Below are 23,544 nucleotides of genomic sequence, written 5' to 3' on the forward strand. Positions count from 1 at the left end.
GAGGTGCCAAGAGCACCACAACCAGATGAGGATTAGCGTACTCTGTATATTTGCAGTTATTACATGATATTTTCATTTACCGCACCACAATAGTGGAACATTGAGGGTGTATTTGCTGTATGCGTAACTTAAAATTACCAAGAATATTTCGGAGAAACATTGTTACTGGTCGATTTCTTCCGCGCTGAACTGAGCCAAACTGCGGAGGTTGATAGAAGAATAGCGCAGCGCATAGGCATTCGGAGCCATTTCGCATCTCCTGGAGAACTGAACAAGCCAATCCGTCAAGATGGTAAGTATTAATAATATTTCAGTATAGGGATACCCTCAAATATGTGGCTAATAAGCAATCAGGTTTTCATTTTGGGCGTGAACTTCCCCGAGCGAAACCTCGTCAAGGCAAGCAACTCCGAACTTCCATCTTTCCTTCAACGCCTGGTCTGACTGAATTCAGAAATCGCTGGAGTCCTTCTTCGGCATCGGTAACTTGACCTCAACCCGTCTCCTTGCCCGCTTCCACATCCACCCAACATGCAAGGTTGGCGACTTGGCGAACAAGCAGGTCCTCGATATCACGGCCGCCTTGTCCGATATGAAGATTGAGAACGACCTCCGCAGACAGTACCTCGATAACATCAAGCGTCTGAAGGAGACGGGAACCTACCGTGGTCGGCGCCATGCGCTCGGTTTGCCCGTTCGGGGACAGCGGACGAGGAGCCAGGTTGGTTTACACCCAATTTCAAATATCTCCGACTATGATACCAGGGAGTGTTGGAGCACTTCGCTTGTGGATGTGGTCGTGGGGTACTACACAAAGCAAGAATTCTACTAACATGATTTCTAGATCAAATCTGCTGTCAAGCTCAACCGCATGGAGAGAAGACTGTGAGGTTAACATGATGATTCATTTATTGACCCCAGTGGTCTTGCGGCTTCGTTTCAGTTGGGGCATGGAATGGCGTTATAAACTTGCTTTTGTAAATTAGTGTTCTGGCTTGACCTTCTCCACCCTGGAGATGTATTTTATTTAGACAATGAAACATTGAGACTCTAAGGAGATCATAGTAGTGATTCCATGCTGCCTCTTAGAGCAATTATGTGATATATTGCAAGTAGAAACATCAGCTCGTACAGCGGCTCGTTTAATACAAAGAGTCAGAACCAAACTTTTCATCCTATAAGTATAACGCCAGAACCATATGTGCAACTCCTCTTATGCGGAAGACAATACGCCCTCACCCCGGTTGATCTGAATCCTCTTATCTTCACCGGCGCTAACAATGCCAACCGAACGGTCCCAGCACACACTGAAGACCTTGACTCCCTCTCCACCTACTCGCTTAGCATCCGCTTTACCTTGCTCTTCCAAGCTTCTCCGAGTAATCGAATACACGCTCTCGCCAACAACACCGTCCTTATCCGTCTTTGTAGCACGGATATCCCAGATTCGGCAGGTACCGTCGTGACTGCCACTGATGAGACCGTAGCTGCTGTGGGGATCGCGGGAAAGAGAAACCACGGCATTGGTGTGGCCTCTGAGGGTCATGGCGGAGATTGTTGTCGCTGACGTACGAGGGTCGATGAGAGTGATGTGGCGAGCAGAAGTACCTGTCGCAAGAAGGTGGTGCTCGGGGAGATGCTCGAGAGATAGCAACGAATGGGATGTCGATCTGGTGTCTACTAAAGCGGCCGTGACCAGATCCCATGTACGCAGAGAGTGATCCCATGAAGTAGAGTAACCGACAGTCGAGTCGTTCGTGTCAAAAATGGCAGCTGAGACTGGCGCGGTGTGGGAAGACAATAGCGCAAGCGGGCCGCGCTGCGGGGTGCTGACGGACGAGCTCACCTTTCTGCGCTTGGAGCTCTGTGACGCAGCAGACGGAACTAGGTTCTCGGGAGCAGCTGGGGCATCTGACTTCTTTGTCGACCAAAAGCCAATGTTGTGGTCTGCCGAAGCGGAGAGAATACGGTTCGAGGGGGCATGCACAGCCAACGAGTTGATACCAGATTTGTGTCCGTAGAGCTCAATCTGCGGGGTGATCTTTCCTGAGAATCCATCATCGCTTTCGTTGTATTTCCAGAGTCGAACGGTGCGATCAAGGCCAGCCGACACGATCGAATTCGGCGAGACGAACTTGGCGGCCTTGATAGACGCGCCGTGTCCCCCATCAGCCGGGGACGGTGAGGTTGCGACAATTTGAGACGACATATTCCACACACGAAGCAACCCGTCGTAACTGCCCGATAGAATCCTCTCCTGCCCCGGAGAAATGACCGCAGAAGCCCAAGAGGTAGCTGGCGAGGTCGCAGAGAGGACATCCACCGAGCCAACCCAGTCATCATGCTCGAACGAAGCAATATGGAGCGGAGGAATCAACGCTCTGATATACTCAATTTCCAGAGTAGTTTCCGCAGATATGCCATTGGCCGTCAAGTATTCATCGATCGAAGTCCGAAGGAATGCGCCATTGATCAAAAACTCAAATGGCACCGGCTTGTCGTTTCCCAAAAGATTGTTCACCAGCGTAGAAAGCGCATATCTCCGCAATCCTACAAACAAATAAAGAAGTTAGTGAGCACGTATGTGTATATAAGGCAGACTAGCAGCGATCTGCCAAAATGCATTCATACCTGTGGGAACCAGAATGGGGCCGGTGCTCTCAGGCAGCGCAATGTCTTCTTGCTTGCTAACTAGCTGCACACGCACCTGCCTCTGCGCAGACTGGGACGAGGCCGCAGCAGACGTCGAATCCTGAACGCCGTTCATAATGGCACTGAAGGGAAATATGGGGGCTATGAAGGGCGCGATCTAGAGCACTTCAAAGTGCAGTTGAGAAAACTCCACCGAGTGAAGGAAAAAAATACGGCAACCGATGCGGCCACTTGTGCAAAGCGCGGAGATTCCCCGCCGTAACATTACGTACTTGATAAGTAGAAGAGCAAGAATTTACGCCAAAGACAACAATATGTTATTTTGTTAAGTTTATATACATGCAAGTAAAGCTAACTACTATTGACCTCGTGATGCCCTTCTGATGTCCGCGATAGCCTTACGCCGGTAGTCGGATTCGGCAAAAAGAGCTTCGATCAGATCCACGACCTCGTCTGGAGAAAATTCTAGACGCAATTCGCCTTCGAGCCAAAGGAATTTGATGTCAGCAAGAGAGCTTTCCAATATATTGATAAGATACTGGAACTTCAACCAGTTTTGCACGTAGACGGCTGTCATAGGCGAACGCTCGGTGTTATCTGGGCCCTCAGGGATGAATAGATCTTCCAGCCCAGTCACTTGGTTGCAAAATGACACAAGTCGCTGTGACTGGGGCTCTGAAATGTCACCCAAATCCTCAATTTCGATTATCATCTTGCTGATGACAGTTGAAACCAATGAGCCGATCGATTGAAGAAGTGCAGACTGCGACAGGATTGGCTGCCATTCTTTGAAAACGTCGCGAATTCTGTCCACTGTTGCGCTGATTGCATTTTCGCATTCGCCTAGGAACGGTTGCTCTGAGCATTGGCTGAAGCCCTGTGCACCGTCTAGAAGGTCTGTGACAATTGTGCGTTGGGTCTGCATCTCTTTGCTGTAAGCCAGTTTTCCATATTTTTCAAGAGCTTCAATATCTGCATGAAGCCTGGCGAGCTGGTACTCCTCTGCGAGATCACGAACTTGACCGGCGAGATACAGGCTGTCGTTATATAAATACATCTGCCCAGCACTCAATTTGAGACCGTAGAACGTCGAAGCTGTGGCTTTGAACATGGCCAATATCAGAGTTGGGAGTGCGAGAAGTCCTGTTCCGGAGGAAACCACACGTGAGTGGGCATGCCTGCAACGTATTAGAATCACTATATAATTCTGACCATGAAAGACTTACGCAGGCTGGGACATGGCATTAGAGTCCACCACTTGTTGCTTGACGATACCCAGAATAGAGTCGGGGATGTCTGTGATGGTGTACTTTTCCCTCAAAGTAACCTCTCTGGGAGTGATATGGCTGGCCCCACCCTTGCCATTGACAGTTACAGGCACAACTGGTGTCTTGGGCTCTGAGACCTCGGCGTTCTGTTCTTCATCCTCGTCACCCCAGCCCCAGGCATCTCCAGCATCATCATCATTGTCCCCAGATACCGTGGCTGTGCCATTCTTCGTTTTGGGGTCATGTTCCTCAGTATCATCATCCAGCCCCCAGGCACTCACGTCTTCCTCATCGTCGAAATTACTGGGCTGCTTCCCCTTAGAACCGCTCTCATTGTCTTCTTCCCAACCAGCGTCCCAATCATCAGGTGCAGCATTCTCCAGCAGCGCTTCATCACTCCCAGAGACCTTCTCGACTTCAATTCTCTCAACCTGTTGTGTAGTGCCTTGGGAAGCAGCGAGGATTCTCCGAACTTGATCCAATGAATCAACGCGCCTTCTAGCTATCCAGAGTCGTGGAGCCTGGTTGACCCAAGAGATGAGTTCTTCTTGGCCGTGCCACTCATAACCCTCAATGTTCTTCGTGAATTTGAGGACATGATCGAGAATCTGCTCAAACTGTCCCAATCCTTCAAGATCGGTAGGAATAGCAGGTGATAGCCACAATTCAATTATCTTGGAAGACAGCGAGGGAATGAACATTTCCGAGAATGATTCCACAATAGGAGGGGGAACATATTGCTTCAAGAAGCCCAATACCTTGACCAGGCGTTCAAGCAGCTCTGGTATTGACGCCGTTGATGGCTGCGGGTCAAGGTATATCGTAGACCCTGAAACATGGCACTCATGGCTACGCCCAGTGGCTCCAGGCAGCAAGATCGGATCAATTATCTTCGATATTAATTCCTTTTGGAACCTATCCCTTGCTGAGGGGAACATCTCAAGCCTGGTCAAGGCCACGATAGTCTCGTGCAATGCATCATCTATGGAATGTGTTAGTGAGCTTGAATGGCCTGGCACTATCCAACAGAAGAATCATACCGCTGTGCTTGGAAATGGTCAGCTTTCCCTCCGTCTTATCGATATGTAGCTGTTCGTTCCAGCGGTTACGGACAGCGTCCATGATATCTTTCCGCAGCCCGGCGGCATTCTCTAGCAGTATATGTAGAACGTTTGTGTTTGTGAAATGACTGCTTCGCTTGACGGCGTGTTCAGTGGATTCCAATATGTCAATGGCAGCCATGGTGCGGCCCTCTCCGAGAGCTGCTCGTCCGCCGTCTAGTTGTTTGCAGAGCTTTTGTACTTCTGTCAGCGCACTGGTTACCGCCTGATTGAACGCGATTTCGGTCTCAATGAGGCCAACTTTCGCAGAAGCATCTTCCACTTTCAATTGCAAAGGTTGCGTTTTTTCATGTTGCTCGACGATTTCCCTCGCAGTGACTCTCGATCGTTCAATGTCTGCATGAAGCTGCTTGGCTTGTGAAATCCATCCGTCGGCATCGAAGTTGTTTTCACGACTGAGGAAGTTGATCTCGGCCTATTGGGATTTCTCATTTAGTTATACTGCCATCTGGGCTGCTACTTGTGCGGGGCTCCGCATTAAATACTACTTACTTCAACTTGCTCTCTAGCCTTCGATATCAGCTCCAATTCCTTGGCCAAGATAGAGCCAGAAAAGTCAGAGGCGACAACCTGCTCCGACCCTGGATAAGTACCATCGGTCACGAAATCCAGCACCGACTGGCCTATGTCCTGCTCCGATACCTTAGCGGACATCTTGTCAGTAAACAAGAGCCTTTGATTCTTGGTAAGCGGCGGATCAAAGACGTAAGGCAGGCCAACAGAGGAGCCACACTAAGCTCCGCTTCCCTTGTAAAGGCGATCTGCCAGGTATCGATCCCCAAAGATTACCAAGGTATCCAATGAAGCAAATCGCAACCGAAAGGGAAGGCGAGCTGTCAACACCGCCATGTGACTTCACAGCTCACCGCCTTGGCTGCGATAGGCAAGTCCACAAACGGTCTCGCTCTTCCCCACGGCCAAACTGAGACCATTTTTAAAATTTATTCTTTCTTTTTTTTTGGGTGTCTTATCTGCAGGTATATTCTTCGTTTTTTGTTCGATGAAGATTTCTTCAAACCTAGATCCGGGTTGTCTTTTCGTGAAGTGTCTGTTGGTGTGGTGAGCTCTATCGGACCGGAACCTGAACTACTCCACTCTGAACCGTTACAGTTGGAGGGTAACCTTCGTTCAGCGGCCAGCTGTGTGACCTTAAAATTCCTGAAACAATCATAACCGGCGTCAAGCAGAGCCCATCGTGTTGTCTCAGTTACTATTGAGAAGCCTGACTCGGGCAAACGCTTCTCGATCCATGTGAGTCCATGCTAGTGCCAGCCCTGAACTCCATTGAATAAAAAAAAAAAGCAAGAAAAGAGACTGCCCCTCCGTCGTTGTCTGTATTGGAACATCCAATCCCTCAACCGGCAGCCTTACATTGGCTGCCACAGTTTTGCGCAGTCATACAGCATGCTTCATGGTCTCCGTGATGTCGTATTATTACAATTTGCAGTTCCCTTATTCTTGCTATTGGTATTTCAGACATGGAATGGGTGCTTTTCCCGTTTCAGTTCCCCGCATCCCGAACCTCAAGCATTGCTAGCTTCTTCGAAATGAATAAAACTGTTATATTTGCTTCTCAGACATCTGCGTTTCTGGTCTATGGAATACTAACAGTCTTTCAGATTATCGCTACGGGGTGTGATCGCAGGATTTGGTTATAAATCACATTTCCAGAGACCATTGAGCAACATGTCATCTACCCAAAACAGCCATTTCAAGCTACTCCAGAAGTTTAAGCCGGAGTACTCGCCTAGCGAGTTTGCTCAGTATGAATCGGAGAGAACAGGCATGAGGGTAGTGGTCATTGACCAAAAAGGACCCAAAGTCACAGGTTATTTTGTTCTAGCTACTGAGATTCTCGATGACTCGGGTGCTCCTCATACATTGGAGCACTTGTGCTTCATGGGCTCTCGCAACTATAGATATAAGGGCTTCCTTGACAAGCTGGCAACACGTGTTTATTCGAGCACTAATGCCTGGACGGCCACAGATCACACCGCCTACACCTTGGACACAGCAGGCTGGGAAGGATTTGCTCAAATCTTACCCGTGTACCTAGAGCATGTTATAGCTCCAACACTGACAGATGAAGGGTGCTATACCGAAGTGCATCATATTGATGGCTCCGGTGACGACGCCGGAGTCGTCTACTCGGAGATGCAGGGTGTGCAGAATAATTCTGCAGAGTTAATCGATCTAACCGCTCGTCGATTGACTTACCCGCATGGTGTAGGCTTCCGCTACGAGACGGGCGGTATGATGGAGCAGCTCCGTGTACTTACCGCGGATCGTATCCGAGCGTTCCATCGTGAGATGTACCAGCCCAAGAACTTATGCCTGATTATCACAGGCGAAGTAGATCACCAAAACATGCTGGAGACCTTGGACAGATTTGAAGATACTATTCTAGATGTCATCCCCAGTCCTGATTCACCTTTCAAGAGACCGTGGGTAGATTCCAAGCAGGCGCCGCCATTGGAGAAGTCCATTGTCCAGACTGTGGAATTCCCGGAAGAAGATGAATCGTTTGGAGAGATAGAGATTAGATTCCTCGGTCCGGACTGTACCGATCCTGTTCAAAGTGAGTGTTTCGCGATTTCCATCATTTTGAAGTGATACTTACACTGTAATAGCCGGGGCTGTTAATGTTGCATTGTTGTATTTGGCCGGTTCATCTGCTTCCCTTTTGGACAATATCTTGGTTGAGAAGGAGCAGCTCGCCAGTGCTGTTTATTATGCTACCGAAGATCACCCCAGTATTGAGATCCGCTTCACTTTAACCAGTGTGGAGACAGAGAAACTGGCGAAGGTAGAGCAACGCTTTTTCGAAGTGCTCAAGGATGCTATGGAGAAGGAATTGGATATGAGGTATATCAAGGAGTGCATTGACCGGCAAAGGCGGACCTGGAAGTTCTCTACTGAAAGCTCCGCTTCTTCCTTTGCGGAGTACGTGATCTCGGATTTCCTTTTCGGAAAGAGGGACGGATCGACTATGCTTGATGTTGCGACCTTGCAAGAATATGACGTGTTGGAGAAGTGGAGTGAAGCACAATGGCGCACTTTCATCAAGACGTGGATTTCTGATGCCAACCATGTCACTATCCTGGGTGTCCCGTCCGTCAAGATGTCTGACACACTGAAGAAGGAAGAAGAGGCTAGAGTCGCAGAGCAAAAGAAGCGCCTGGGTGAGGAAGGGCTGAAGAAGCTGGCCGACAAGCTGGAGAAAGCTAAAGCTGAAAATGACAAGGAGATCCCCAAGGAGATGCTGGAGAGGTTCCAGATTCCCGGGATAGAGTCTATCCATTTCGTGGACACTACTACAGCCAGGTCCGGTGCTGCCCTGGATGCCGGACGCCCGTCCCACAAGGCGCAAAAACTGGTGGATGCTGATGGATCCGATCTGCCCTTGTTCATCCATTTTGAGCATATCCCCAGTAGCTTCGTGCAGCTCTCCCTCCTCATCTCGGCGCAGGCCGTACCTGTGCAGCTTCGCCCGTTGCTGTCTGTGTATACCGAGGCGTTTTTCAACCTGCCTGTCAACCGGAACGGGGAAACCATCAACTTTGAGCAGGTGGTTGTGGAATTGGAAAGGGACACAGTTGGCTACTCCATGGAAGGAGCCAGAAGCCTAGGAAACTCGGAGATGCTGCGGATCTCATTCCAGGTGGAGCTTGAGAAGTATCATACGGCGATTGCATGGATCCAGGAGCTTTCATGGAACTCGATCTTCGATGTCGAGCGACTCCGGGCGATTACCAGCCGACTTCTTTCCGATGTGCCCGATTCCAAGCGTAGTGGCGATGACATGCTCGCGGCTGTTCATGTGATGGTCCACTACGCGGCAGAGTCTATTGTTCGGGCTCGGAGCACCTTGGTGAAGGCGCGTTACTTGAAACGGATCAAGAAGCAACTGGCAGAAGAGCCGAAGTCTGTCGTTGCGCGGATGGAAGAGATCAGAGACGCGCTTTTCCGTTTCGAGAACATGCGAGTCTTGGTCATCGCTGACCTGGAGAAACTTCAAAACCCTGTGTCAGCATGGAAACCATTTGCTGAGCGTTTGGGTGCAGGTGCCCCTCTGCAGCCTATCACGGCCAGAAGACCGTTGCTCAGTGAGGCTGGTCAGAAGTTGGGCGGCAAGTCGTATGTGGTCCCTATGCCGACGATTGATTCATCGTTCGCTTATGCAACTGCGCGGGGTCTGGATTCGTATGATGATCCAAGACTTCCTGCCTTGATGGTTGCAATCGCATACATGAATGCGGTCGAGGGACCCCTTTGGGTTGCGGTTCGAGGCAAGGGTTTGGCATATGGCACGAACTTCGCCTACAACATCGACACCGGATTCGTCAACTTTGACGTTTATCGCTCTCCCAACGCCCATAAGGCCTTCGACTCAAGCAAGCAGATTGTTGAGGATCATCTCTCTGGTGCGATGCCGTTCGATCCTTTGATGCTGGAGGGCTCCATCAGCAGCATTGTGGTTAGCTTTGCAAATGAACAGTCGACCATTGGTGCCGCGGCCTCAGGCAGTTTCATTCGACAGGTGATCCGGCGCCTACCAAGCGACTACAAAGAGCGGGTGCTCAAGCAGGTGCGGGCTACTAGCGTTGATGACGTGAAGGGCGCTCTGAAGAGCATCATTCTGCCTTTGTTCAACCCATCCACGGCGAATATCGTGGTTACCTGCGCTACGGTCCTCGAGGAGGTTTGTCTTTCCCGAAATTATCATTTACTCGTGTGTCATATACTAACTGTCGGCTTAGACTATCAAGGAAGGTCTCCAGGCATCGGGATTCACGCCCGCGGTGCAGCCACTGAAAGAGTTTGAAGATGACTATGGACTAAAGGTCGGCGATGACGAGGACGAGGAGTCTGACGATGATGAAGATGATGATGATGAGTACGAAACCGGATCTGAAGATGAAGACGACAGCGATGAAGACATGGAGGATGACGAAGATGATGAGTGATGCAATCCACACGACGACCACTAGACATGACAGGATATATTTGAGCCAATTCCCAGATAGCACCTAGATCGAAAGATCAGCCACCTCTGTTGGGGGACACTGAAAGTCTGGGACGAATATGCCGACCCGTGTGATCTGTATTGTTAGAAATGTTTTCCAGCTGAGCAGACACGCAAATGATTTTTGGAGTTAATGATATATTGTTCAACCTAAGTGCCGGTCAGTGACCAGAGACTTGGACCTAAACCGAATGCTGTAGTTTATTGACACCTACCAGACCTTGGCAGGTATACTTTGCCAGTACTTCACGAAGATGCTTTCGTTCCTCTCCATTCTCCTTGCCTGTTGTAGTAGACAGTGCTGGCAGATGCTTTTGCGTTCAGTTCCACTACTAAAGTTTTACTGGTACTTGGAACTTACCAAGTCTCATAGGTGACATGACCAGTTCTTCACTGCTTCAAGCATTATGTACCAGACGGCTTCTATCTCCCGATCTTTGTGAGAGGAATATAGCTAAGTAAACTTGGTTGTTTGACCTACACCCTGTCCACCACACTCCAAGTAAATAAACCAAACCACGTGACAATGAGATATCTATGTATAAATATGTATATGGTACACATAGGACAACGTCCTATTGATGGTAGCTAGATAGAACCCCTAGAATCATACCACCCCCATCCCAGTAACGCGAAGGATACCCTCCCTGACGCGAGCAAGGTCCGCTCGGCATATCCCAAGCTGAATCTCCTCATGTCAACCTACTCTGAGGGTCACAGAGCACAAGACGCATCACCGAACTTCCCCATAAGTAAAGTAAATCCAGATACCGCAAAAATCAAAGAGCAATAAACATCATAGTACACAGCCCACACACAATATGAGATTGAACAAAAATCAAGGAACCCATCACCACCAAACAACGCATTCCAATCTACCAGCTCAGCGACTTCCGCCCCCTAGCCCTTCTCCGCAACAGAATCTTCCGTCCACCTCGCGAGCGCAACCGAGCCAAGAATCCGTGACGGCGCTTCTGCACCCTCCGGGAGGGGTTGTAAGTATCGCGCTTTCCGCCCAACGAGGCACTAGCGGAGAAGGAGCGGGTCTGTTGGTTTGCGAAGGAGTTGTTGGTGGAGAGCAGAGAGCGGATAGTAGTGGTGGAAGAAGAGGTAATGAGGCTCTGGGAGGGGAGATGTTGTTGAGGGAGGCGGAGCGAGGAGAGGGTCGTGGAGGAGAGGGCACGGAACGGTGTTGATAGAGAGGTTGCGGTGGATGTGAGCGGTGCGGAGGTGAGTCTAGTGGATCGATTCAAGTCAGACATTTCGTTCATCAATACCGTTGAGTGTCTAAAGTGCCAGAGCTTCCCCTGGCGATTTGCTTGTCCCGATTGAGGAATCGGACCATATACAGAGCCCAGATGCGTGGTCTCATTGGATCCAGGGTGCCAGACTCGGACGGACGTACCTGGTTGCTGGGGCCGCAAAGGACCTGAAAGCGGTCGGCAGAGCCGTACACCGAAGGCAAAGCATATTGATGAGAAGGTTGAAGACGAGGGTGAGACGTTATTGGACCTCGCTGGCGCGGAAACCTGGGGACGGCGATGGAGGGATGCGAGATGTTGTCCGTGACGGCGGACTGAAAATTGAACTCCGGCGCCGCAGTGCACGGACCACCTCCGACTTTTTCTCTCCGCCGGACGATGCAAGAGCGCATCTACAGTTCTCCATATCTGCTCAATTGGTGCAATAAACAGGCAATAACGAAATAAACCGGATCTACCTACTTTGACGCAACTGAGTGCGGACATATTCTATCATTACTCAACGAATAACTCTTCCCGACATTTGGGAAGTCACTACTCCGATAACAACCTTTACATATACTTGAACACTTCTGCGACAAGTCGAGAAACAATCTCACTACATACCACAATGGCCACCCAGGGTCCCTCTCCGCTACCCCCTACAACCATCCTCTCTTCCAAGCCTATCTCCCAGGCTGCCGCGCACGATTTCCTAGCCGCCTATCTCGATCGCGCCGCCACAGACCCCGCCCTTCAACCTAATGCCGGTATCAGCGAACATGGCCCGACCTCGCGCACCACGGCTGCCGCACCCAACCTCATTTTGCACAACCTGAAGCGCGTTCAGGCTGGTCTTGCTGGCGAGGTTCTAGGCAGGGACCTGGCTCTTGCGAAGCTCAGCGCTGGAGAGGAGGGCAACGCGCAGCAGACAGAGGCCGGAAATGAGGGGTGGGAGGACCCGAAGAAGCTTCAAGAGGAGGTTGTTGCTGCCGATGATGATGACGATGTCCGGATGGATATGGATGCTGTTGAGACAGAGCAGAACGCCGAGACCGCTGCGGGTCTCGATAAAGAGGAAAGGAAGCGGAAGAAGAAGGAGCGCAGACTTGCAGAGAAGAGGGCAAAGGCCAAGTCGGACGCTTGAGTAGGAAATAAAAGCGAAAGAAAAGTTACTGTTTTGCGCGCAGGTTTTGCTATGGGTTGCATCAGCTTTGCTACGGGATTTGTTTTTCTGCTGTTTGTCTTGGATTCCCAAGATATATTAGACTTGTGCATATTGCATTGGCGCATTCAAGGCGAAACTAATTCATTGGAAGACAATTACGATTGGTTTATTATAACCGGTGATAAGAACTCAAAAATCCATTAACAATTGATTATGCCTTCAGAAGCCCATATCCGGCGGGCCTTTCCTCTCAAGCGGCCCTGTAACACCATACCAGAAAAAGAAAGGAGACACTAGAATGTCAACTTTTCACAGCTCGCGGTCAGCCGCCTTAACTGGCGTCTCACTATCCTCCTCCTTGAGGGCGGTAACCTTTCCACCCTTCCAACCGAGCGCCTTGAGTCTCTCGGAAAGAATAGGGTGAGAGTAGTGGTAGCTTGCGTACATCCAGTCAGCGTCCATGGTGCTCAAGTTCTGGATCTGTAGCTTAAGAAGGGATTGTGCCAGCTGCTCAGAATAACCGAGACCGACAGCAAAGGCATCTTGATGGTTTGATTAGTATTGTATCATAATCACGGTTTTGAGTTAAGGGTCTTGAAAGCTTACCAGCTTCGAATTCGAACTTGCGACTGAGGATGTTCATCAGAAGCTTGACAACAGCATCCATCGGTGCGAGAGCATCCGAGAACAAGAGGAATCCGATCATGATGGGCTGTTGGCTATAGAAGCCGAACGACTGATACAAAGACTTGTTGCTCACGAATGCAGAGAAGAGCGCGAAAATGTAAAACATATGGAACTAGTACAAGTCAGCCTGTCGTTATACTATTTCGACCACTCATAAGGAAGTGGTTGGTCTGCTTTGTGACCCAGGAACATACCTGAGCAATACCGAAAAGCTTTGTGGTGTGGCTGAGACTCCAATGACCCAGTTCATGGCTCAGGACTGCAACAACCTCCTCAGGCTCACTCTTCTCAATCAAAGTATCGTAGATGACAATGTGCTTCTTCCAAGGGAGACCATAGAAGTAGGCGTTGCTGTGTGCGCTCCGCTTGCTGCCGTCAATGACATGCAGCTCTTGAAGAGGGAACTTAAGCTTCTTAGCGAGGTTTTCGACACCGGTCTTGATGGCACCAGGCTCAAGGGGCGACAATTTGTTGAACAAGGGCAGGATGACAATAGGGTAGATGGTGATAGCGAAGATCTGGAGGAAGACGCCAAAGAGCCACAGGTAGTAGAAGAAGGAGTTGCCGGTCTTCTGAATAATCTTGAGAACTGCGCTAATAATGGGTGTTCCAAGTACGATACCAAGCATCTGTCCCTTGAGCAAGTCCGTAACCCAGAGACTGAAAGTCTGCTTGTTGAAACCAAACTTCTCCTCGAGGACGAAAGTATTGTAGTACGAGATGGGAAGAGAAAGAACCGTGCTGATCAGATTGAATCCGAAGACAAATAGCAGCGTCTGCGATATTTCACCTTGGAACCGAGAAGGAAAGTATTGTGCCAACAGGAGACCGCTGACTCCCCAAAGCTTGGGGAGAATGTCGCCATAGATGAAAGCAAGATTTTGAATTTGACCGTAAAGACCTGCAACAAGACCGAACTTGGCTTTGGCGCGACCGTAGGACTAATGAGCCCGGAAACATCTGATCAGTATGATGTGGTTGCTGAGTTCTTGTAGAGATGCTTACCTGACTCTGATCGAAAACCTTCTGGGAAACCTCGCCCGCCAATACTTGCGGGGGCTTGGTCCGTTGCAGCACTTTGTACTGACGGAGAGACAGAAAGCCCTCCAAAAGAAATTGGCCTAGAGAAAATCCGACGAGGACATTCTTCCAGGGGATGAATGGGCGGTCGAGGAAACGCGCCAGTTGCTGTAACGGCCACGATGACCCGAGTTAGCTGGAGCTTCAAGCTTAGAAGGGGAGACCAGATGAACTTCTGGTATGGTGAGGAAGAGGTCTGTACGGGAACTTTACCTCGAGGATATACATTGCGACACCCGCAGCACAACAGCAGCCTGAAATTGAGCCTGCTGTGATGTGGCCTTTTGGTTGCGGACAAAGCAATGAATGGGGGAGTAAGAGAATAGTTAAAAGAGGAGCTGGTCCGCGCCTTAGTCAACCGCCGCGGTAGCCTCGGAGGCAAGGCCGCAGCAGAACAAACAACTCCTTCATTCAGCTCCTCCCCATTTATGCTTGTTTTCAATAGCGGCGTATTGGACATCAAAGAAATTCTGACTTTTATTTCGTTGCGTTCATCATTCCCCTATACAGCATCTACATAGAGCCATGCAAGCCGGACCGAATAATAAGAATGAACAAAAAAAGAAAAAAATTGTAAGAAATATTTTCCACAAGCGTCGTAACACACGTCAAAGAAGTGGTCTGCGCAACTCCAGCCATGCCACCTGATCTTCTAAAATGCCTTCCCATCCTGCTGCTTGCCTGGCCTCCTCGATCCTGCGAACATTTCAACTGGTTATCGTGGAAGATACTCACGATCTCCTGTTCTTCGCAATCATCAGCAGGTGGAATAGGCGACGATTAGGCTCCCTGTGGTCTCTAATCAGGGAGTTAACTGACACCCCCTTTCGCTACTGCAAACCATTCTACTTCATTCGTGACTTGACCCTGCCAAGACTTGGTGTCAGAGACTCTTTGACGTCCCCACCAGCCGTAATCTGGTGGATACAAGCCTGGCCATCCAAGCGGGCAATAACTTCTTTAGTTCAGAATGGGCTCGAGGGTGTTACCACTATGGCCAAAGTTAGTATCACGTCATTATCTCACCTCAGGGAAGAAATCTTGGAGAGTATAAGGGGCGGAGCTTTAAACTTACGCGACAATGTTGGCCCAACCGATCAGACGCCAGTGCTTCTCAATTCTCCGACTGATGGCGATCTTCTCTCCGACCTCGGTACAAGCAGGGCTGGTCAAGCTGAGCTTGGCGGCATCAGCCTTGACACCCACGACCTTAGCACCAGTGGCCGTAGAACCAATGTTAACCATGAGAACTTCGTTCTTAGTAAGCTTGGCAACCTTGGCCTGCTTGCCATCGGCGGTCTTGACACCGAGCAGACGACGAAGCAAGAAGTAGTTAACTTCCAGCTCGGTGTAGATAGCGGGAAGGCGTCCACGGTGACCAAGGACGAAACCAACGAGACGATCAGCACGGCACAGAGTAGGGTCCACGCGAGTACCGACACCAATCAAACCACCAGGGACGGCAAACTTAAGGTCGTTGTGCTCGGCAAAGAGGGACATGACCCGAGAGAAGATGGGACGGCACTGAATCTTGCCGTTCTCGTCCTTGGTGACCAGACCGGGGCGAATCTCAATCTCGTCGTTCTGCTTCAAAACACCAGTCAAGATGGAACCACCGGCAACACCACCCTTCAGCTCCTCGATCTCGGCACCGGGCTTGTTCACATCGAAGGAACGAATGACGATCATGTGAGGGGAAGCGGTGAAATCGCGGACGGGGACCGGAATGTGCGAAACCAGGTATTCGTTGACAGCATCAATGTTGTACTTAAGCTGTGCAGAGATGGGAATGATCGGAGAGCCATCGGCGACGGTACCACGGATGAACTTCAGAATCGACTGGTAATGTTGCAGGGCACCATCCTCTCTCATCAAGTCCACCTTGTTCTGCAGAATGATAATGTGGCTGAGCTTCATAATTTCGATGGCGGCCAAGTGCTCCGAAGTCTGAGGTTGAGGGCAAGTTTCGTTTCCGGCAATAAGGAGAAGGGCAGCGTCCATGACGGCAGCACCAGACAACATAGTACTCATCAGAATATCGTGACCGGGGCAGTCGACGAAACTAATTTGGATCTCCGAGTTAGCATAGAATATCTTGACTACACATTATTCTGAGGTTCAACGTACGACACATGTCTCAACAGTCTGTAGCGGCCACTGCAGCCATCCCTCTCACAAGGCGGGTCGACTTCCTTCTCACTCTTGAAGCTCTTGAAGCATGTCGGCCTAGGGCACTCGGGGTTGTCGCACTTGTAGATCTTCGCGTTGGCATAACCCAGCTTGATCGTAATGTTTCGCTCCAGCTCGTTCTTGAAACGGACAGTCTGGACCTCGGAGATAGCCTTAACGACTGTCGACTTGCCGTGAGCGACGTGACCGATGGTGCCAATGTTGATTGTGGCTTGGCGCGCAATAATTTCGGGGGTCAAAGGAGTCAGCGTGGACAGGTCCAGAGTCTCCGGGTTCGGCTGTTCGGGCAGCTCTGGCCGCTTAGGCTGGGGAGGAGGAACCGCCTTCTTCATCGCAGACTTCAGAGGCTTGGACTCCTGGTCGAGGGGCTCTTGCTCTTCGATGTCATCGTGACCGTTCGCATCGAGCATGGGGGATCCAGGCTGGGACTCGTCGTCAGAGAAGTCGCCGTTGGCAGCCATGATTGCTAGTGAAATCGAGAGACAACAGCGGTTCTAGAAAAGGGGGGTATTGGGGGGTGGAGAGGGCGAGGGGCGAGGGTCGTGTTGTCTGATGAAAATTGCTGCTTGAGGACGGAGGCGATATGATACGGTTCGGCCAGTGGGGTTGTGATTTGTGCAGTGGAGAGCGAGTGGGCGGTGGGCGGCGGCAGGATTTATACTGACTCACCTCTTTGCCAAAAATGAACTTCACTTTCTCAGTCGTTCGACTCGCACCTACTTAAATCAATGCTGAAAGATATTCACCGTCTAGTATTGATGCCCATGCTTATACTTGTGGATCTAAAGTGGAAATGAGAATACGAATTTTTCGACCTGTGTGTGACCAATATGGCATACAGGGGCTCGTACAGACGTCAAAAGCGACTGACCACGAAGCAGTGAAGGGTCCAGAAGTTCGTATGGGACGTCTAAATGTGACTATTTATAACGTAGGGGAAGTTGTGGGGGAGCGATACGGGAAGCACCTCTAGATAATGAAAGACTGCAATGGTATGATTTTACACATCCGTTTGCCTATCAACAAGGGTTGGGTATATACAGTAAGACAATCATCAAATAGGCAGTAAACCTATTCTTCATCGCTCTCTTCGCTGGAGGATTCATCCTGGCTCACTTCTTCATCATAGTCCTCTTCCGAATCCTCTAGCGTCGAAGGATCTTCAGGAGCCAGCATCACAAATGCTTTGAGGCAGGTGATCCGGTTGCCTGTGCCATAAGCATTCAAGAACTTACCAACTTGAATTTCTTTCTTCTCTGTCTCGGCGGACTTCTTTTTGGTACCTTTTGTATCCTTCTTGACCAGATCGGCTCCTTGCAGCAGCCAAACACGAACCAAGCCCTCACTATTTCCTGTTACTACCAGATGGTTATCCTTTCCAGCAACCCGTTGACCATTTAGGTCAAGGACCTCGAAGTCCTTCACTCTTCCGGGGAAGCCTGCTGCTCTACCGCCGAGCTGGGCAACAGCTTCCGCATAAGGAATGGGTGAATCATCCTCCTCTGTCGCCTCTTGAACCTGCTTAGTAGAGTAGAAAATGACCCTACCATCTTCCGTCGAGACAGCAAGCAATTCATCGCTGTCATCGGAGGAAGGTGTTGGGTTGATGTACTTCATCTGGTGAAGCTTACTCCGAGGGCTGGGGAAAACCCTGCAAATGGGAGTGGAGTCCTGTAGACTATGTTTAAAAATGGCCCTTGCAATGGGGGATATGCAACATCAAACTTACAATTCCGAAGACAACTGCACCCCACTCGAATGCCACAGCAAACTCATCACCCTTCGAGTTCCACACTATCTTCCTTCCTTCTCCAGTGCTCCATTTGCCCTCCTTGACGCTTTGCAAAATCTCTCGGTTGAAGTTCAACACGCCAGCCTTTTTCCCTGTGACAAGGTTCCAGAGCCTCATGCACTTTTCTCCCTTGCCCACACTCAGCATCAGTTTCATACTAGGATGGACAGCGATATCATTGACACCAGACGGGGTGCCTCCCGGGGGTGCTGTGTCACCGCTTGGCCTACCCTGAACTTTCGGACGAGGGGCCTTGATGGTGGATACAACGGAGAAATCACGAGTTCTAGTAACGGAGATTGTATTATCCTCAGAACCAACAAGGATCTTTGATCGGGAGGGAAATTCCAAAGCCGAAATCGGAGCGGAGTGATGCATCAGTGTGCCCAGCTCGCGGTTTTTGGGATTCTCAAGGATTTTGTTGCCCGCGAGAGTCGGTACGGTGGGATATAAGTCATTCACTGCAACAGGAGCAGCAGACAGAGAGTAAAGATTAACACGCTCATCCGTAGCACCAGTGGCTAGGATAACTTGAGCGTTTTCTGTTGCATCAGCCTTCGGCAACGGTGACAAGGCGAGACAGCGAATGGCAGAGGTATGAGCCTCAAACAGGAAAGTATCCACAAATTGTACAAGATTGGACTTATCACCATCTTCATCCGTATCCTTAGATTCAAAAAAGGTAGGCGAAACAGCCGCGGTGAAGCCGTGCAGAACCTTTTCGTAGGAACCGGTGATAATTTGCAGCGTAATTGACGGACCGTCAGCCGTTGAGGTGGAAGGGGCCTTTTCACTGTCTGTAGACTTGACAACCTTGGCTGGCTGCGTAGAGCTCTGGCGGTCCTTGGCCGCCTCGTCTCTCTTTCTCTTTACCATGATTGTGGTCTTTTTAAAAAAAAATGGAATCGGTGTGGAATGTGTTTGCTTCTGCAGACTAACTATCAAAGACCATCTATCTGAGCGGGCAACTTTTTTTTTCTGCCGGACGTTATCATCGAGTCGGGGCGGTGAGACGCGTCTTTCCGAGCCATTAGTGCCTAAGGTGTCCAGCGGGTCTGAATGCGGCAATCACTCGGGTGAGCGCGAGAGAAAACAACAAGGGAGCAACAACAGAAAACTGCGAAAGGAAGCCGCCGGCGCTACGTACTTCCTTTGCTGCCTCAGGCCTTCATTTTTCTGGTGGCCAGCCATTCAGCGGTTCACATCATACCTACATAAGGAACAGGCATGGAATGGTGGACTATCGCCCCTAGTAAGGAATCTAAGGAATAGCTAGGGGACTCCTACCCGCCTACTACCACCCATCGCAGTACCAACACCCAGACCTGGCGCTCTCTGCTGCTCCCGGCACTCACCCAGAATCCTCCAACCAACCAACCAAAGTTCCTCCCATACTACCCGTCCAGAAGTCTCATCACCACTAACACCCCCCAAAAAATCCCTTCCCAGCGAAATCTTCGCGTCGTGTCCTCTGCATCCCATAACAACACAACCCCATCCTTTTCATCATTTCTGAGCGATTTTTTCCATCTGGATGACTTCGCTCAATCCACTCCCCTTAATTTTAGCGCGTTAATCGGATGCTGTGTTCCCCGAAATAGACTCCATGCTCCGTGACGAGCTTCTCCGGTCTAAGAAAGATGAGATCGCGTACGTATTTTATTTTTCCCAGCGATCCATTCTACTCCCCTGGTCCTTGCGATATTGAATTATCGCTTACTTGGAATTATAGACGTTGTTTGTCGTCGCGGAAGCGCAAACTGAGCGAGCTCTACTTTGCGACCGTAGGCTTCGCGGGCGCGACCGAGAACGCTCCGGCGGACTCGCTCTATCACCACAAGGAACAGGCGTTCCTCGACGCCAACGACCTCTCAAAGTAAGTCGCCCATGTCAAAGTCACTCATATAGCTATTGTTTCATATGTCCAAACTATTTCCCATTTATTTATCTGCCCCATTTCGTGGGATTTCAACTAATTTCATGTATCTCCACCTTTACTGAGGAGCATACGTTAACTGTTTTCAGAGGTCGTTATTTCAATCCAGCTACACTCCCACCATTACCAGACTATGCGTCCATTTTAGCGCGCAAAGCCAGGGAAGCAGAGGAGACAGCTGCGGCGACACGATCGGTGCCAGCGGAATTGACTGCTAAATCTCACGATGCTACGGCCTCCGTCCCGCAATTGGGAGCCCAGAGTGCTGCTGCGCAGGCTATTGCCAATGATGTTGAGCGCCAGCCGAAGTATCAGAAAGTAACAGAACAGAGACCTTCTGATCATGAGCCTGAGCACCGAGTGACAACTAGTCAAGTCGCGCCTGCTATCGCATCTCAGGTGTCCCAAGTGCCTGATGTTTCGGCTCCTGCAATAGCGCATCCCGCGCAGCCATCAGCTACTGACAACAAGATGTCTACAGTGACAACGGAAGCACATCCAAAGGTCTATAGCAATGGCATCGCCGAAGGTAGTGCATCCCCAGCCCAGGCACAGCCAAAGCCCAATGTGGATGCCCGGCCATCTGGAACTCCAGACCTTCCGTCCGCTCAAAGGAAGGATGGTATACGGCCTTCCCTCGCTCAGGGCCGGCCCGCCCAGGTTCCTGAGCAGCCACTCTCCCCTGTTTCTTCAGCTGGGCCTTATTCCAATAATACCCCGGTGCCAGTCCCCGTTTCACCTGCTACCAGCCCTGCGGAGGAGATGAATGATGCGCCCCACAAGATTCCAAGCCCCAAAGATGAAGAGGCAGTCAAGGCACCGCCTAGCTTGGTGCCTTCCACACCTGATGAGCAACTTCGCCTGGAAGAGGCTCAATCACTCCAACAGAGCAATCTGGCTGCGGTTAAGACAAGTGCGGACGAGGTTGACGGAGGCACTGTCACGAGCGAGGTCATCCAGGAAAATGTTGTGACGTCGCCGGCTGACGTCAAAGAAACGCCGAAAGAAACGCCCGAGCTGGCACCGGCTCTTCCGTCAGTCGATCATAAGAGGCCTGACGGAGTTATTGAGACAACCGATGAGTTACGGCCTTCCACACAAGCCGGGTCTGCACCTCAAGCTGAGGCCAGCAGCGAGGTGCCTATGGAAACAGCTCCAGTGCTAAAGAAACCGACGCCCCCAGCCCATCCGGTACCGTCTCCACCAGAAAGAATGACAACAAGGGTCTCCTCTGGCGCTATCAGACACAAATCTGTTTCCGAGATTCTGGGAGAACCTCCAAAGACGCCCGTCTCGCCTTCGGACAAGGGAACTCTGCCCGAGAAGCCTACAGAATCAGCACGGGATGTGTCCACTGCGACCCCTGACTCTGCAGCCAGGATGCGGTTTAAAGATCGGAAAGCGCGTGAGAAAGAGAGGACTAAATTGTCTACCGTCGTATTCCCAAAGCAGCAACAACAACCACAGATCCAAGAGAAAAGCGAGTCTATGGAATTGGTCCGGCAACACGCTGGTGATCTTGCCAAGATCAATGAAGAACAAGACTATCTTTTCACCCTCTTCCAGAATCGAGCATACGCACCTCCCCGGGGCACAAGTCTCAGCACACTTCTCGCATCAGCCCACAAGACCTTAACTACTTCCAACCACTTCCTTGATTACCAGGAACAAATGGATTGTCGTACCTTGCGCCGGATCTATTCCCTCCAAAATGCGAATCGATGGCCCTTGCGCCAGTTGAAACGTTCAGTTGAACCACCTCGAGAGGCAACACATTGGGATGTTCTTCTGGATCATGTAAAGTGGATGCGCACTGATTTCCGTGAAGAGCGGAAGTGGAAGATTGCAGCTGCAAAAAGCTGTGCTGACTGGTGTGCGGAGTATGTTAACAGTGACCCCGAGCATCGGTCACTGCTCCGCATTCAAGTAAAGACCCCATCACTGAAGATTGAAGCTAAATCCAGCATGATTTCGCCACCTGAAGAAGCAGGTGATGAAATGGCGGCAATATCTCACCCTACACCAGATCTAGTGCCCTCCACCGAGGAGGATTCTGTTAGTGAAGGATTCAACGATGAGCCGCGCCACGATCTTCATGACACAGTTGCACCAGCTGCGATCTTCTCCCTTGGTACCGACGAGTTCACGTTCTCACTGGACATGACGGCGGCAGCTCGAGAGATCCTTGATAATCTGCCAACATACACACCTGTCACTATTTCTCCAGACACGAACTTGCCTGCATTCAAAGAGCCACCGGACTCTGTATGGAAAACCGAGATCCTGCCCGTTTCGAAATACGCGTCGGGCAAAATCACTTTCCATGACGACGAACCACCTCCCAAGCGTAGCCGCTACGACTACTCACAGTACCAATCAGATCCCGAGCAAGCCGTGCTGGATTTGCCGCCAGAACAAACCAATGTCGCATTGTTCCGACCTGAAAACAGACATATACGTGATAGAATTCATCCAGGTCATTCATTTCGCCCCCCGACTGAGCATCCTATGCCCTCCGTTGGCTTCTTTGAATCTAGACAGTCGTCTCAGTGGACATATGCAGAGGATGATGAGCTACGGCGCTTAGTCAAGGAGTACTCATACAATTGGTCTCTTATCTCCAACTGTCTCACACCGTCATCACAGTTTACATCAGGAGCAGAAAGGCGGACCCCCTGGGAATGCTTTGAACGCTGGGTCGGTTTGGAAGGCTTGCCAGCCGACATGTTTAAGACACAGTATTTCCGTGCTTATCACCAAAGGCTTGAGGCGGCACAGCGAACTGTACTAGCGCAACAACAAGCGGCCCAGCAACAACAACAGCAGCAGCAGCAGCAACAACAGCAACAACAGCAACAACAGGGCAACAACAGCAATCCGCAGTCAGTACCCCAAGTTCGAAGGCGGACGACGCAACCTGTCAGGGTCGATCGCAAGAGATCCTCTAAGCACCTTGCATTGCTTGATGCCATGCGTAAACTGGCTAAGAAGCGAGAGACCATGCTCCAGAAGCAGCAACATGGTAAGATGTGGAACAGCATATTCACTTTGGCTATTGCTAACTGCTTTGATTCCCTATAGCCTCGCACTTGGCATCGTTACGGAAAGTTAACGAAGCAAATCAACCGAAACCTCCAATTACGTCGCCCGCTGAATTCAGCCGACTCAAGTACGAGCGTGAATTGAAGCTTCAGGAGCGGCAAGAACAATACCGGCAGCAAATGATTGCCCAGCAAAGAGTATGACCGTGTTTCTCTTTTCGTGCACTCTATTCTTGACTAACATCTATGCTTAAGGCGAACCTAGCAGCCCAACGTGCCGGGCAAATACCTAACCAGCAGCCGATGATGAATGCCCCAGGACGCACTCCTGGCGGCCTGCCT

The 23,544-nt window shown here is 50.4% G+C and overlaps 10 protein-coding genes across 10 annotated transcripts; 4 read left to right on the forward strand and 6 right to left on the reverse strand.

The window, feature by feature from the left end:
- The first annotated feature begins 261 nt into the window (after nucleotides 1-261).
- Nucleotides 262-1,322, forward strand: BO88DRAFT_401407 (mitochondrial 37S ribosomal protein uS13m). Its single transcript, XM_025705829.1, has 3 exons — nucleotides 262-292; nucleotides 355-399; nucleotides 455-1,322. Exons 1-3 carry the CDS (start codon nucleotides 290-292, stop codon nucleotides 830-832), a joined length of 426 nt encoding a protein of 141 aa, XP_025567632.1. The 5' UTR covers nucleotides 262-289; the 3' UTR covers nucleotides 833-1,322.
- BO88DRAFT_357710 (WD repeat WDR12/YTM1 family ribosome biogenesis protein) lies at nucleotides 1,064-2,767 on the reverse strand (the record flags this gene model as incomplete). Its single annotated transcript, XM_025703772.1, has 2 exons — nucleotides 1,064-2,550; nucleotides 2,632-2,767. 2 exons carry the CDS (start codon nucleotides 2,765-2,767, stop codon nucleotides 1,214-1,216), a joined length of 1,473 nt encoding a protein of 490 aa, XP_025567633.1. The 3' UTR covers nucleotides 1,064-1,213.
- A 185-nt stretch (nucleotides 2,768-2,952) lies between these two features.
- On the reverse strand, nucleotides 2,953-5,839 carry BO88DRAFT_380631 (uncharacterized protein). The gene is made up of 4 exons (XM_025704538.1): nucleotides 5,534-5,839; nucleotides 4,961-5,456; nucleotides 3,879-4,902; nucleotides 2,953-3,830 (listed from the first exon to the last, which is right to left on the reverse strand). Exons 1-4 carry the CDS (start codon nucleotides 5,693-5,695, stop codon nucleotides 3,011-3,013), a joined length of 2,502 nt encoding a protein of 833 aa, XP_025567634.1. The 5' UTR covers nucleotides 5,696-5,839; the 3' UTR covers nucleotides 2,953-3,010.
- Nucleotides 5,840-6,727: 888 nt separating this feature from the next.
- Nucleotides 6,728-10,008, forward strand: BO88DRAFT_330102 (putative zinc metalloprotease; the record flags this gene model as incomplete). The annotated part of the gene is made up of 3 exons (XM_025702620.1): nucleotides 6,728-7,619; nucleotides 7,672-9,743; nucleotides 9,802-10,008. The coding sequence occupies 3 exons, from the start codon at nucleotides 6,728-6,730 to the stop codon at nucleotides 10,006-10,008; spliced, it is 3,171 nt and encodes a 1,056-aa protein (XP_025567635.1).
- A 576-nt stretch (nucleotides 10,009-10,584) lies between these two features.
- Nucleotides 10,585-11,608, reverse strand: BO88DRAFT_401411 (mitochondrial 54S ribosomal protein bL34m). The gene is made up of 2 exons (XM_025705830.1): nucleotides 11,473-11,608; nucleotides 10,585-11,303 (listed from the first exon to the last, which is right to left on the reverse strand). The coding sequence occupies exons 1-2, from the start codon at nucleotides 11,535-11,537 to the stop codon at nucleotides 10,943-10,945; spliced, it is 426 nt and encodes a 141-aa protein (XP_025567636.1). The 5' UTR covers nucleotides 11,538-11,608; the 3' UTR covers nucleotides 10,585-10,942.
- Nucleotides 11,609-11,737: 129 nt separating this feature from the next.
- Nucleotides 11,738-12,699, forward strand: BO88DRAFT_401412 (uncharacterized protein). Its single transcript, XM_025705831.1, has one exon. It carries the CDS (start codon nucleotides 11,940-11,942, stop codon nucleotides 12,453-12,455), a length of 516 nt encoding a protein of 171 aa, XP_025567637.1. The 5' UTR covers nucleotides 11,738-11,939; the 3' UTR covers nucleotides 12,456-12,699.
- Nucleotides 12,580-14,547, reverse strand: BO88DRAFT_401413 (zinc metalloprotease). Its single transcript, XM_025705832.1, has 5 exons — nucleotides 14,457-14,547; nucleotides 14,169-14,351; nucleotides 13,358-14,104; nucleotides 13,083-13,275; nucleotides 12,580-13,018 (listed from the first exon to the last, which is right to left on the reverse strand). Exons 1-5 carry the CDS (start codon nucleotides 14,469-14,471, stop codon nucleotides 12,786-12,788), a joined length of 1,371 nt encoding a protein of 456 aa, XP_025567638.1. The 5' UTR covers nucleotides 14,472-14,547; the 3' UTR covers nucleotides 12,580-12,785.
- A 387-nt stretch (nucleotides 14,548-14,934) lies between these two features.
- Nucleotides 14,935-17,022, reverse strand: BO88DRAFT_357721 (translation initiation factor eIF2 subunit gamma). Its single transcript, XM_025703773.1, has 3 exons — nucleotides 16,371-17,022; nucleotides 15,319-16,305; nucleotides 14,935-15,234 (listed from the first exon to the last, which is right to left on the reverse strand). The coding sequence occupies exons 1-3, from the start codon at nucleotides 16,892-16,894 to the stop codon at nucleotides 15,204-15,206; spliced, it is 1,542 nt and encodes a 513-aa protein (XP_025567639.1). The 5' UTR covers nucleotides 16,895-17,022; the 3' UTR covers nucleotides 14,935-15,203.
- Nucleotides 17,023-17,412: 390 nt separating this feature from the next.
- On the reverse strand, nucleotides 17,413-19,165 carry BO88DRAFT_401415 (putative 60S ribosome biogenesis protein Mak11). The gene is made up of 2 exons (XM_025705833.1): nucleotides 18,163-19,165; nucleotides 17,413-18,104 (listed from the first exon to the last, which is right to left on the reverse strand). The coding sequence occupies exons 1-2, from the start codon at nucleotides 19,099-19,101 to the stop codon at nucleotides 17,505-17,507; spliced, it is 1,539 nt and encodes a 512-aa protein (XP_025567640.1). The 5' UTR covers nucleotides 19,102-19,165; the 3' UTR covers nucleotides 17,413-17,504.
- Nucleotides 19,166-19,494: 329 nt separating this feature from the next.
- eaf1 (MYB and HSA domain protein) lies at nucleotides 19,495-23,524 on the forward strand. The gene is made up of 4 exons (XM_025705834.1): nucleotides 19,495-19,875; nucleotides 19,958-20,101; nucleotides 20,251-23,183; nucleotides 23,243-23,524. Exons 1-4 carry the CDS (start codon nucleotides 19,832-19,834, stop codon nucleotides 23,404-23,406), a joined length of 3,285 nt encoding a protein of 1,094 aa, XP_025567641.1. The 5' UTR covers nucleotides 19,495-19,831; the 3' UTR covers nucleotides 23,407-23,524.
- The last annotated feature ends 20 nt before the right edge of the window (nucleotides 23,525-23,544 follow it).

The sequence above is a fragment of the Aspergillus vadensis genome (assembly GCF_003184925.1).
Source record: "Aspergillus vadensis CBS 113365 unplaced genomic scaffold BO88scaffold_2, whole genome shotgun sequence".
In the NCBI taxonomy this organism is placed as follows: domain Eukaryota; kingdom Fungi; phylum Ascomycota; class Eurotiomycetes; order Eurotiales; family Aspergillaceae; genus Aspergillus; species Aspergillus vadensis.

Coding starts and splice junctions, on each gene's coding strand:
- BO88DRAFT_401411 (XM_025705830.1), bottom strand. CDS start 11,537: ATGCTTTGCCTTCGGTGTACGGCTCTGCCGACCGCTTTCAGGTCCTTT. Junction 11,304..11,472: donor TTTGCGGCCCCAGCAACCAG/GTACGTCCGTCC, acceptor TCGATCCACTAG/ACTCACCTCCGCACCGCTCA.
- BO88DRAFT_401407 (XM_025705829.1), top strand. Junction 400..454: donor CCGAGCGAAACCTCGTCAAG/GCAAGCAACTCC, acceptor GACTGAATTCAG/AAATCGCTGGAGTCCTTCTT.
- eaf1 (XM_025705834.1), top strand. CDS start 19,832: ATGCTCCGTGACGAGCTTCTCCGGTCTAAGAAAGATGAGATCGC. Junction 19,876..19,957: donor TCTAAGAAAGATGAGATCGC/GTACGTATTTTA, acceptor TTGGAATTATAG/ACGTTGTTTGTCGTCGCGGA. Junction 20,102..20,250: donor GACGCCAACGACCTCTCAAA/GTAAGTCGCCCA, acceptor AACTGTTTTCAG/AGGTCGTTATTTCAATCCAG.
- BO88DRAFT_401412 (XM_025705831.1), top strand. CDS start 11,940: ATGGCCACCCAGGGTCCCTCTCCGCTACCCCCTACAACCATCCTCTCT.
- BO88DRAFT_401415 (XM_025705833.1), bottom strand. CDS start 19,101: ATGGTAAAGAGAAAGAGAGACGAGGCGGCCAAGGACCGCCAGAGCTCT. Junction 18,105..18,162: donor GTGCAGTTGTCTTCGGAATT/GTAAGTTTGATG, acceptor CATAGTCTACAG/GACTCCACTCCCATTTGCAG.
- BO88DRAFT_401413 (XM_025705832.1), bottom strand. Junction 14,105..14,168: donor AGGTTTTCGATCAGAGTCAG/GTAAGCATCTCT, acceptor CGGGCTCATTAG/TCCTACGGTCGCGCCAAAGC. Junction 13,276..13,357: donor AGCTTTTCGGTATTGCTCAG/GTATGTTCCTGG, acceptor GACTTGTACTAG/TTCCATATGTTTTACATTTT.
- BO88DRAFT_357721 (XM_025703773.1), bottom strand. CDS start 16,894: ATGGCTGCCAACGGCGACTTCTCTGACGACGAGTCCCAGCCTGGATCC. Junction 16,306..16,370: donor AGACTGTTGAGACATGTGTC/GTACGTTGAACC, acceptor GATCCAAATTAG/TTTCGTCGACTGCCCCGGTC. Junction 15,235..15,318: donor GGTTGGGCCAACATTGTCGC/GTAAGTTTAAAG, acceptor CTTTGGCCATAG/TGGTAACACCCTCGAGCCCA.
- BO88DRAFT_380631 (XM_025704538.1), bottom strand. CDS start 5,695: ATGTCCGCTAAGGTATCGGAGCAGGACATAGGCCAGTCGGTGCTGGAT. Junction 5,457..5,533: donor AGGCTAGAGAGCAAGTTGAA/GTAAGTAGTATT, acceptor AAATCCCAATAG/GCCGAGATCAACTTCCTCAG. Junction 3,831..3,878: donor AATGCCATGTCCCAGCCTGC/GTAAGTCTTTCA, acceptor AATACGTTGCAG/GCATGCCCACTCACGTGTGG.